At 29.5% G+C, this 12846-nt stretch overlaps 1 protein-coding gene across 1 annotated transcript; it reads right to left on the bottom strand.

The window, feature by feature from the left end:
• Positions 1 to 9216: 9216 nt before the first annotated feature.
• Positions 9217 to 12846, bottom strand: LOC8260427 (dnaJ homolog subfamily B member 6-like). The gene is given in 7 exon segments (XM_015725408.3): positions 9217 to 9601; positions 9603 to 9707; positions 9828 to 10079; positions 10901 to 10957; positions 11599 to 11666; positions 11888 to 11978; positions 12334 to 12846. Coding segments are annotated over 7 exon segments (738 nt in total). The 5' UTR covers positions 12445 to 12846; the 3' UTR covers positions 9217 to 9547.

Here is a 12846-nt window from a genome sequence, read left to right as displayed (position 1 = left end):
GCCAAGAAAGAAAAATGTGGAGAAAAATACTTAAAAATAAGTTTAATTGGACATATTCGTATCAAAGTCCAAAATTAAGACTCGTAGACTACTATTGCTATGCTAGCCGAATTATACAAGGCACAAGGAGGGCATTATAGTCATTTTGTATTATTATTAACATTTATATTAAAAGTTATTTATGAGATAATATTTGGTGGAGATAAGGATACATATAGTCTTATCTATTAGATAAACTTATATTGGATATACATATCTATTAGATAGACTTATATTGGGTATACATATATTTAGGAGACTTACTTAGAGGAGAACTCTTCTCTATATATATCTCTGTAAACCTAGTTATAAAAGGTGAAAGAGAGTTTTCTCTTATCTGCCACTTGCATCTGTCCACCATTCTTTTCTCTTTAATTCTCTACAGTTCTTCCATAAATATTTAGTTCTTAGTTTTCATTGTTCTTTTTAGATCTAAGAAGCTTTTCAAGAAGTGGAGAGTAAAAACCAATCTTCCTACTTGAAGGATTCTAGATTTTAAAGGAGCTTTAATTTTCAGTCTTGTTTTATATTTTTCTATTTAATACTGGGATCATTGAGTTATTTATATTAGGCTTGTTTTCATAAATGTTTAGTTTAACCTTTTTACTTTTGTATGAACCTCGTTATCTATTTATTTAATGAGTGATTTCTTTACCTTCATATCTTTATTAGTTTCAGTTATTATTGTTAGTTAACCATCATATTAATTTAATAATAATAATTGTTATGAAAATATTTAGGTTGAATGTATTAGAGATACCATCTTTATTTCAATCTATATTGGTAGAAAAAACTTTAGTTGCATCATTAGTTTGAGCGGGTAAAAAAAAAGGCACATCTCGTTTATTAAATCTAAACTTAAAGTAAAATAAGAGGACTACTAAGTAATTGGCTAAGCTAAATTCTCTCTTCAGCATATAGTTTAAATCATAAGCATTTGCAATTGCATTGCATTGCATATTTATTATATGGTTACTTTACTTTATGGCTATTATTCTCTAAAAAAATTGATTTAGAGTGTTTAGATTTATTTTTATTATTTTGTGTTGATAATTAGTTTACATAATAAGTGGTCTTATAGTTCTTTGAGATATCGATCTTATAGTGTTTTAACGTTTATACTATAAGAACAGTTTGTGTACTTATGAGTACTAACTTAGACATATTATCTGCCTTTGGTAACTCATGTATGATGTATAAATAAATGTGATAGTGACGTATAAATTGTTGATAATAAATAATAACACGTCATTTTCCACGTCACCTTATTTTGATTGAGATTTTAATTTGGTTATAATTGCAATCAATTAGTCAAATCAGACTATTTAAGTAAAAATTAAAAAAATGAACCAAATTTATGATTAAATGTAAAAATTTAAATTTTTAGGGTGATTGGCCCAATCGGAGATGATCCTTATTTTGTGGCACATGTTAAACTGAGATTAACCTCTTATCTTATAAACTATCCGCCTCCCAATTAATGAAACATGAAATGCAAATTCTTTTTATATACTGAATAGTGTTTCCAAGTAAGAGTTTAAAGAAAATCACCAGTGTCTTGTGACTTGTAAAATAATTTATAGTTATACAGCTGGTGGTGAGAGCTTTTCTAATGTTATTATTTATTTCTTTTCTTTGGTAGTTAGTACTAAACATAGTTATTTAGACATGGGACCAAATGGCGGGACAACCTTATTTTTGACTCTAAGAGACACATAATACTAAACTACAAAATTCTAGCTAGAAAGCTGATTAAGACACTCCTTTTAGTTAACAAGTTCAGTAAAATAAAATTAAAATATAAAAAATTTATTAATTAGTTCTTTAATTGCAATTAAAATATAAAAAAATTTAGTGCAATAAATAAAATATAAAAACAACTTATATATTACGCTAAACATTAAAAGGTAAATAGTATAAAAACTAAATTCAGTTAATCATTGTTTAAAAAAAATTCTGATTGAAGGATTTTTAGTGGAAAATTATAAAATAAAAAAATTATTTTAAATATTAAAAGAATAAATAATATAATATGAAAAAGTATAGAAATATACAATAATTACTCAAAAGACATCTAAGGAAAATATCATAATCACCCATTTAGTCAAAAGGGTATATAACCAATTCAACCATTTTCTAGTTATTTTTTTTAATGATAGGATGAATTAAAATATCCTTCAAGTTTTTGCCTTTTATTCTTTTATGTGGTTTAAAAGTAACAAGAGATAAAAATGGGTCAATCAATCAACCTTCATATTGCTCTTAAATTGCCCTCATATTTGGTAAACGGGCCTACCGAAGACTTCTTCTCAATATGTTAAAGGACTTATATTAATTAGTTACATAGGAGCCATGGCATTGCTTATACTCGAATCCAATTATTCAATGTGGTTAGGTTTATGATAATGATACATAAATATTGAACCCTTTCTCTTTCTTTTTGAATGTCGTGTAGTAACCTTATCATCAAATCCATCACAAGTTTTATAGTTTGAATAAGGATAAAGGGTTAATTTTTTCACTCAATTTATCTCTAAGGATTAAATATATTTAAATTAAATCTTTTCAACAAATAATCCCCTAAATTTATATCCAATGGTCATCAAATATATCCAATTTAAATCTTTTCAGCAAATAATTCCATGACAAATGTATTCAATTTAAACTTTTAATAATGAAATAATATTATATTTTTAGGTTTTAATTGAATTATAAAAGTTTTTAAAAAAATATTTATTTTATTAATTTACTAATACAATATCTAGTGATGCGTTATACAAGAGTGTGTTTAACTTAAAATTCAGAGACTATTAATCAAATAAAAATTAAAATTCAATTAAAATTTAAGAATTTAATGTTATTTTATTTTTTTTAAAATTTAAATTGGATATATTTGACAATTGAACACAAATTCAGGATGCTATTTGCTAAAATGTTTAAATTGGATGTATTTGAATATTATGCGAAATTTAGAAAGCTATTTACTAAAATAGATTAAATTTGAGTATTTTTAAACTCTTATATATAAATTGTGAGGTCAAATTTACCATTTATTTGTTTGAATACGTAATATAATTGTTAAACAAATACCAATTGTACTACACGAAGACAAGACTAATATTCCTCTTTTTTTTTTTTTTTCTCTTTCTTCTTTCTATACAGGAATTAGTTCCTTATTTACTTTACTACCTACTATTATAATATTGAGGATGCTCTTTTATCATTATATATATATATATATATAATTAATTAATTTAGAATATATCAGATAGATCTTTACGAATAATAAACTACTACTTCAAAAATTTTAAATATTTTTATTTTTAAAACAAAATTTCTTACAAAAAGTAGATAAGTGAGAGCTTTCCTACTCTCTCTTTTAAAACTAGATTTGTAGAGATATATATATAGACTAGAGTCCTTCTTTAAACAAGTCTCTCTAAAAATAAGTACACTCAAGATAAGTCTATCTAATAAATAAAACTATAAATATCTTTACTTCCACCAAATAATATCCCACAATAACTTTTAGTATAAAATCCTAATAATAATATAAAATGACTAAAATGTCCCTTAGGTAAGTAGTGATTTTCGGCTAGCTTAGCAAATAGCAATCCATGCATCTTAATTTTGGATCTTTGACAGCAACCATTATATTTAAGCTCATTTTTGAGTATTTTTCTCCATATTTTTCTCTTTTGGCTAATATTATTTGAAAATAGACAATTAAGCTTAAGTGAGCTAAAAACGCATATTTTCACCATATTATATATATACATATATCATTAAAACTTTAAATATCCTGAATAACTATATATAACTTGGACCTATCAAATACTCTTACACTTAAACCTTTATTTGTCCTCAAGTAAATAGAAACTTAGGAATTAACTTTTTCAAAATCATAAAGAACATTCATACTCAGCTTTAAGATATTAGTCAAAGGAATCTTACTAATGCAAAGATCATGCCAATCCAAGAACAACTTGAATTTTAAATTTTTATTTAAAAGTGTAAACTCAATCATTGTAAATCAAAAGACTTAAGCATCCAATCCATCACATCTGTTTCAAAATAGATAGCCTAACTCATTTTCAAAGGATACAGCTATGATGCATAATCCTAATTATTATAATCTTATTCAAAAGGCAAAACCTTCATTTATAATAAGAGATCGTCATTTAGTTTTCATAACTTTCTTTTCAAGCTCTTATTATTTATTTCTTTCTTTACACATTTTGGATTTAAACTTGATACTTGGAGAATTTCTTTATTTCTTGAGATGTTCTGTCTTTTTATGCAAATACAAACATGGACAATGAATGCACCTGGTTACTTAACAAAACATACATCAAGATGCTTTGCATACTTACAATCTCAATTGCCATTTTACGCGAAAATCAACATTGGTCATGAACATTATCGGTTACTAAGCAACTAAAATAAGCGGAGTAGATTATATTACTTAAAGCTTCTTCTTTTTACCTATATCATATCTCACAAACTTGGACAAGCCAATTTAATAATAAGAAAATAATAATTTAAATCATACACTTCTAATTATACCCAACTCAAACTTGTCAAACTACTCATCATGTCCATATGTAAAAAATGTATAGTTGATCATTTAAGCACAACTAACTCATGAGTTCACATTAAATACTAATTCAAGAGTTTAAGAAACTTGACATAATAGCATTCAGAGTTTAAGAAACTTGACATAATAGCATTCTTTCATTGACTCTTATATAAAATAATAACAAAAAACTGAATAGAAAAATTTAAAATCTTACAAAAATTAACCAAAGTTGCTAATTCTCAGATATAGAAAATTAAATTGAAGAAATATTTTATTTTCTTCCACCATATTTAAATTTGACATAGTCTTCAATATCATTACATATATAAAATAAAGAACAAAAAGAAGGAAAAAGATAAAATAATCTCTTGGATTTTAGCAATGCATAGAAAGCCATGAACTTAAATTACAATATCCATTTAGTAGTAAAAGTATTGATTCAATTCTTTTTTTGTCATTGAGATTTACACTATATTAATAAATTTGATCGATTATTTCGTCGAAAATTAAAATTAAAATTGATATTAAAATTAATACTAAATTAAGAATTTAAAAATTTACGTGATAACAAGTACCAATTACAAATTTTTTTTTTTTGGCAATTAGGCTTAATTTGTATGGTGATTGGAATGTATGTCTTGATTCGTGTAATTAGAGAAAAAGATCGATCAAGTATCATATTAGTTAACTAATCAAATTTTATACCATCCGTTCAAAAAGAAGAATTAAAAATAGAGAAGAGGTGAGTTTTTTGTATTTGAAATACTCTTTTTTTATTATTATTATTATCGGAATTTTAAATCGGCTCCTAGGCTTACACCCCCCCAGCCAACACCTCCCCGCTGAAAAGTTGTGGTTATGAAATGAATTGGGCTCTCTTCAGGAAACTAAGGTAGGACACTTAGGATCCATATTACTAAAAAGTAACAAATGGCATCTAATCCACCATCTTAGGACCCATGTGGGTACCGAAGTCAGATGGAAAATCCAGTTTAGTCATCTTCTTCTCCATTCAATTATGGAGCCCAAATGCAGTCATGCCCATCTTGAGACAGAAATTTGTTGGTAGAACAATTTGACCATAACATAATCTCTAACTTCCATTTGCTTTTGTGATAGTAATATGCATACAGTGCCCTTCGCTATCAAGGGCAAATTGACACTTAAAAAGCCTATAATATGCAGCCAATATTAATAATAAACCCACTTGCAAAAGAAAGGGGCAGGTGAAGGTTTGGATCTTAATGATGTTGTTTTTTCCCAAGACTAAGACTAAGAATGATGCTTTTGATGTCATTGTATACTATAAATATCAAGCTGCAAATACAATGCATGTATTTATAATTGAAGCCATCAACTTGGAGATATTATTGTATTTGTAGCCTTAAAAAAGCATAGTTCTTTAACATCAACTTGTACCCTTTTTTAGATCAAACTTGTTGTCTATTTCAAGAAAGTATTTCTGATAGGTTCATATTATATATATATATATAATTAAGATATTTTAGTAATTTATTGATATGTTTTATTTACATAATATATAGAAATGTGTACTTTTTACCTTGTTTTAGTTTTTTTGTCTAATTTCAGGTGATAATAATTAGAAAAGAAAAAGATGAGCCAAAAATATATAAATGAGTTTTAATTGGACTATAGCTGTAAAAGACTCTAAATAAAGATACGTGTACTACCAATATCGCGGGTCTAGCCGAATTCATCAAGGCCCACGAAAGAAAAATTAATTAGTTATGCTGTAATTAATGATTGTTATATTTTAAGTTGTCTATTTTATTTAGGATAGTGAGAATGATAATTATAATAGTGTTATGCTGAAATAAGGACTATAAAAAAGGAATATCTATAAAAAGTAGAGGTTAATTAAACAAGAAAGGATCTATTATTATTCTCTCTACAAATTCCATGCAGTTCATCTTCTATAACATTTAGTTAGTTTTTGCATTATTCTTTCAAGAATCAGAGAAGTTTTTCAGGACGTGGAGAGTGAGGATCAATCTTTTTCATTCCTTAAAGAAACTTTGAATTTTGAAGGAGTTTTAATCTTCTGCTTTATATGTTTTATGTCTTTCTATTTAATTACAATGACCACTCGATTCAATATGTCAGACTAAGTCTCATAAATGTTTAATTTGGCTTTTTATTTATGTATGAACCTTATATATTATGAGTTAATGAATAATTTTTTTACCTTCATACATATATTAGTTTCATCTATTATTATTGGTTGACCATCATATCAATTTAATAGTAATATTTGTTATGAAAATTTTTAGGTTAAAAGTATTAGAAACATCATCTTTACTTCAATTTATGTTAGTATAAAAAAACTAGGTTACATCATTAGTTTGAGTGACTTAGGAAAAAAGCATATCACCATCTTATTCATTAGATTTGGACTTAAAAAAAATAATGATTACTAAGTATAAGCTAGACTAAATGCTATTTTATCATATAGTTTATATTAATCATTCCAGTTGCATATTTATTTTCTAATTATTTAATTTCTTTCCTAAACTTTAAAATCATTTTTAAAACATTGGCTTAGAGTGTTTAGATTTATTTTTCATATTTTGTGTAATAATTGGTCTTTATAATATATGTTCTACAATTCCTTGTGAGATCGACTTCGTGGTGAACTTACATGTACTATCATTCGGTTCGTACACTTGCGAGTACTAAGTTTGAGACATTAATTTTCTCTATTCCCTAATTTGCCTTATCCTTTTTGTCTCCCAAGTCTAGAATGAGAAAGAAGGATTCTTCCTTTTTTTCTTCTTTTCTTCTTCTATTTTGATCTTCTAAGCAACTTGCTAGAAAAATTTGTATATTCTAACTTGATGAACTACACATATATAATGAGTGCTTATTTATCCTTGAATATTTTAACTTATTTTATTAATTATTATGTGATTATGAAAACTGCTAGCTTTTTTTTATTATATTGAAGATTTTAGTCCTCGAAAAGATAAACAATCCAAATTAATATATCATTTTTCTTTTACATACTAAACTCGAAACTACACGAAAACACTGCAAAATATAATTATTTAAGTATTATTTTAAGCATAAGTCCTGCAAGTAATATGTAAAGCTCTATTCACTCGCTACTTTAAATGAAATTATAATAGTCAAAAGTTTAAAAATACATGTGTGAATTTGTTTTGAAATGTTTACCACTATCAAATGCCATTTTTCAATTGAGTTTGTTTTCTTTTATAAAAATTATTTGTTACTTTTGGAATCATAAACAAGATTTTTCCAAATTTTATAAGTTAACTATAAAATGACATAAAAATGGAAAAGGAGAATCTCTTTTGAAGTTAATAAGTTAACCATGAAAATGACTAAAACTAATTAACCTATGCATTAAAATGAGATTAAAAAAAAAAAAAAGAACAACAAAAACAAAATCTCTTTTAAATAGAGGAGTTGAAGGATGTTCTATATGAATGAGCTTTCCTGGAATAAAATATATGCTTTTTCATGTTAAATCAACTCGTTAATGCCACTTCTTTTACATTTAGAACTCAACTTCCAAGTCTCTATATGGGATTTCAACATTTTATTTTGACTTTAATTTGGCATATTTATTTTCTTTTTTATTATTTATAAAAATAAACAGATCAATAAACTGATCATTTGACTGACTCATCCACTTCTTTCTTCAACATACTAATCTCACAAAGTTTGATTTTTTTTTTTTATTTGTCTCATTTATTCACATGGAGACTTTGTTTTAAAATAGAAATCATGTGCCAAAAATAGAAACTCTACTCTATGACCCTTGCTTGTGCCCAAATGTCATTTCTCCTTCCTTTTGAGAAGTAGTGGTAGGACCATCAAAGCAACTAGTCTCTAAATCATAATTACAGAAAAGAAATGGTCTCTAATGATCAAACTGCATCTTCAAAATAACAGACTTATTTGATCCCCGACGGAACAATTATACAAGTAAGGGTAGATACTGAGCCAAGTTCAGTCTACTTTCGAGCTGAGGTTTTTCCGGTTTAAATTATTAGAGTAGTTTTATTAAATAAAATTAAGTGAATTTTTTCTTTTCAAATCAAAATCTGAATTATTCAACAGGGTCCGACTCAGTTTGTTACTATTTTCATCATACAATGCATCTTATGATCTGGCAAAGGTATACAATTTTAAGGATACCAATAATCAACGTACTAACAGTGTTACTGCGTTAGACTTCGTGATTGATGGTTAGAATCTGAATTCAAAGATTTGAGAAAACAGGTTCTTAACTAGAAGCTGGTGGGGCGTGGAAAATGTGGAAAGAGAGCTGCCTTGGAAGGAATAGACCAGGACATAATTTATTTGCCTCTTGAAAGCCCAAAAGTAGATTAAAAAAATATGTTTGTTGTGAGGTCAGTCTCTGTCTACCCCTCACTCGCCAGAGGAATTTAATTGAGCCTTTGTTGTCAATTTCAAAGGTCCATGAATCATAACCTTAGTTAAAAGCTCAATGCACCTAACATCTATGGGGGACCCTTTACCCACTACTGTGAATGCAGCCTTCAATCAGATCACATAACTTATCGACCAACTGTTAAAGTCTTAGCCACGGGTAGGAAACAGAACAGAAAATCTCATTACTCTTTAACAATCAAAGATAAAAGAACATCGAAGAAGAAAGCAAACGAGCAAGAAACAAGACACACTAGGCCCTTTTCATTTTAATTTTACAGGAAACTTGGAGGTTGGGTTTTGTACTTAAATTCTGGAGGAGGGGTTCTTACTTTGCTTCTCCACCCTCAAAATCATGGCAGTCATATCTACTGGCCGAGCAATGCATTTTCACCTCCTTTGAGGCTGTCTTTAATATGGTAAGTTGGCTACAATTCTGGAGGTCGAATCTTGCACCACCCCGCCTTTGTGAGTTGGTGCATATATCAAGATTCACGAAGCAGAAATACCACGGTCTAGGGAGGAGACATCAAGACCAGATGAACGGAATATTCTGTTTCCTGCCTTGTCTCCGCCTATTACTGCCGGGGACGCCTCCTTGAGTTTCTCCTCTTGCTCCCTTGCCCTTCTTGAAGTTCTGCTGGTGTTCCACCTGTCTTCATGACGTCCGAGCCCATCAATGAATAAATTGATATAGGTATATAGGGGTTAGAATTATCTAACTAGCATCAGTATATACATTCAAATAAACGGTCTATAAGGATTCTCGTACCCCTAAACATTTCTGGAAATGAGAACCGAAGCCAGAAGAATCATTAACCTTAGCCTCCCCAGAGTTCACCTCTGAGAAATTTCCATTGCCTCTCGAGCTGGAACTTCCACTGTAAGATGCATAAGAAGAAGTGCTCGAAGTAGTAGTAGCAGCAGTGAATTGGCAGCTAGCTCCAAATGACTCGATGTCATCTTGAAACATTTCTTCAAATAATTCTTGCAGTTCCTCAAAGCTCTCCTCCTCCCCGTTTCCCTGTCGAATTCACATCAATGATGCATCAGCAACATAATTAAGAGATATTATGCGGTTATGCCAATGATCATTTTCGACTTAGAACTAATAGAGCATAATCACGGATTAGCACATCCACATCAATTCAATTCCGTGTCTTCTAATCCCACATACTTGTTCACGAAACAGACGTTCAATCACTAAATTATTGACCCGAGAACAAATATCCAAGAAGATATAACCAGTCAGACTAATAACTACTACCAGGCCAGAGGGTCACTACAGAATCAATACGCTGACTCAGTGGTCCACTAGGCGGGTGGATTAGCCCCACTCACTAGAACTTACAAGATAGAGTTTACTCAGACACAAAAGACGACCTGAATGGTCAGTGGTCAACTTCTCTTTTTTCGGGCCCCAGTGTTGGATTTCTTAGGATGTGAACAAGTATGACATCATATCACCATGAATGCCTAAAGAATTTGGGCCCTGATGCATTGAAACATTAATGTAAATGTTTGGCCTAATGCAGAGAAATAAACACAAGCAGGTGAGTCCCACCCCCCCACATATGGATGTATCCTCATTATGGAACCGTATCAATGTACTAAACTTACTCTATAAATATACAATACAAGGTCTAAATTACAATAGCTAAGCCTTTTAAGGATTTTTAATTGCGATTAGGTACACACTGAACAAAAAGTTAGGTCCATTAACACTACTAACTATATAGGATCTCCCAAAAAGCCAACCCCAATTCCACTCTAAAATATTCCAAAGCCGAAGCAAAAGGAAGATTAAGTACAGTACAGTGCAGTCTCTGACAATGAAAATCTTACATTAGGCTTTGTTTGGTTCATCATGACCGCCATTTCATTTAGAAAATCACCCATACCCTGCATATCATAACAGTAATAACGATCGGTATCAGGTCAGTAATTCAGCAATTAAATACTCGCCCTGGCATCAATAAGAGGTTAGGGGTCCATTTCAAAAGTTACATATTCCACAAGTTAACTATCTGAAAATTCCAAAGTGTACTGTTAAATTTGCATGAACAGAACAAAAGAAAAATGTTAAGACTAGCAGAATAATAATCTTACCTAAAACGTCATGCATAAATGCAACCCACCTTGTTTAATTGTTAGAAAATTGGGAACTGGAAGGAGATCCAACCAATGCCATAGACAGACATCCAAATCACATTAGATCAAAAAGAAAGAAAGAAAGAAAACCAAAAGAAAAAACATAAAAAACTAAAATGCAAGTCAGCTATCATAAGTTGAATAAGTGCCATCAGGCACAAGAAATTGAAGGAGATATCATACATCACATGTAAAACATGACTACACGAATCAGTATTGGTTTATACGATCCTTTTCGGGTGTGGGCACGTTTTCTTTATACTAAAATTTTATAATAATAATAATAATAATAATAATAATAATAATAAACAATAGAAAAGAGAATAATTGCGAAATCCAAGATAGGAAAAAGAGAAAAAAAGAAAAAAGAAAAAAGAAGGAAGCTTGCGTACATTTTCGTCGTCATCACTGTCATAAGCACCTACATCGTACAGAAACCTCTTGTTGGCGTCAGAAAGAACTGTTACACAAAGACAGAACACGTCATAACAAAACCAGACTGAATGGTTAAAGTACTTGTAAGAAAATAATATTTTTTTTAAAGTATAATAAAAAGGAGAGCAGAATCTCTTGCATTGCATCCAATTATTTAAATTCTTTAACAATGTTTTACTAATGCAATTTGGCAATTTGATATTAATAAAACTATTAAGAGATAAAACAGAACCTGAGAAAAATTACCAGAATAGGCCTGTTGTATTGCCTGAAAGTTCTGTTTAGCTTCTTCTAACTTTGAATTCCCCGAAGCTGAACACCGATCTGGGTGCCATCTCTATATCCCAGAACACAAACACAAATCTTTTTTACTATAACAACGTTTTAATTTTCCAGGAAAGTTTCATTACTTTCCTAGAAAATCGATTTTAACCAAACACCAAACCAACTTAAACACCAAATGTTTTTATTTTTACTTTTTTGGAAAACTTCTCTTGCCAAATCATATCAAAACCACTACTTTAATAATATAAAACCAGTCTCTTTTTGGGTTTTTAGATGTAACATCAAAAACCCATAAATTCATTTTCATTGGTTTTTCCAAATAAGAACAAAAAGAGAAAGAAAGAACAGGACAAGTTGATGAAGAGAGAAGAAAGTTTGACAGGGTAGTTAAAAAGAAAGGGTCTAACCAGCGCAAGTTTCTTATAAGCATTTCTGAGCTCTGATGCAGTGCATTCTTTATTCAATCCCAATACTTGATAAAAATCCTTGCTTTTGCTTTTGTCTTCGCCATTTGCCATTCCTGTCTTTCTTCTTATTCTTCTCAATCAATCAATTAAGCAATCAAACAAACAATCCAAACCCACTAACAGAAGCACCTTCAATTCCAATACCCACAAACCAGAACCTCCTAAAATATTAAAAAAAAAAAAAGCTTCTTTCTTGTCGACAAATTAAACTAACCCACAACCTCACAACACAAACCCGCTTATATGTGTAGTTCTATGTGTCAAATGTTGTAAGGAAGATTAAAATAGTTGAAGAAAAACTACATCTTTTATCACAAGGAGGAATCTGTGCAGCAGTTTCCGTAAGTGTGCAGAAAGAAAAGAGAGGGAGAGACATAAAACAAGAAAAATGTTTTAATTTTCTTCCCCTCTGCTTGCCAAATAGGGGCTCAAAAGAAGTCTCCAGAAACGGTC

This window comes from Ricinus communis, chromosome 8, assembly GCF_019578655.1.
Source record: "Ricinus communis isolate WT05 ecotype wild-type chromosome 8, ASM1957865v1, whole genome shotgun sequence".
Lineage (NCBI taxonomy): Eukaryota > Viridiplantae > Streptophyta > Magnoliopsida > Malpighiales > Euphorbiaceae > Ricinus > Ricinus communis.
Note: the sequence above shows the minus strand (reverse complement) of the source record. Positions and strands in the feature narration are given on the sequence as shown.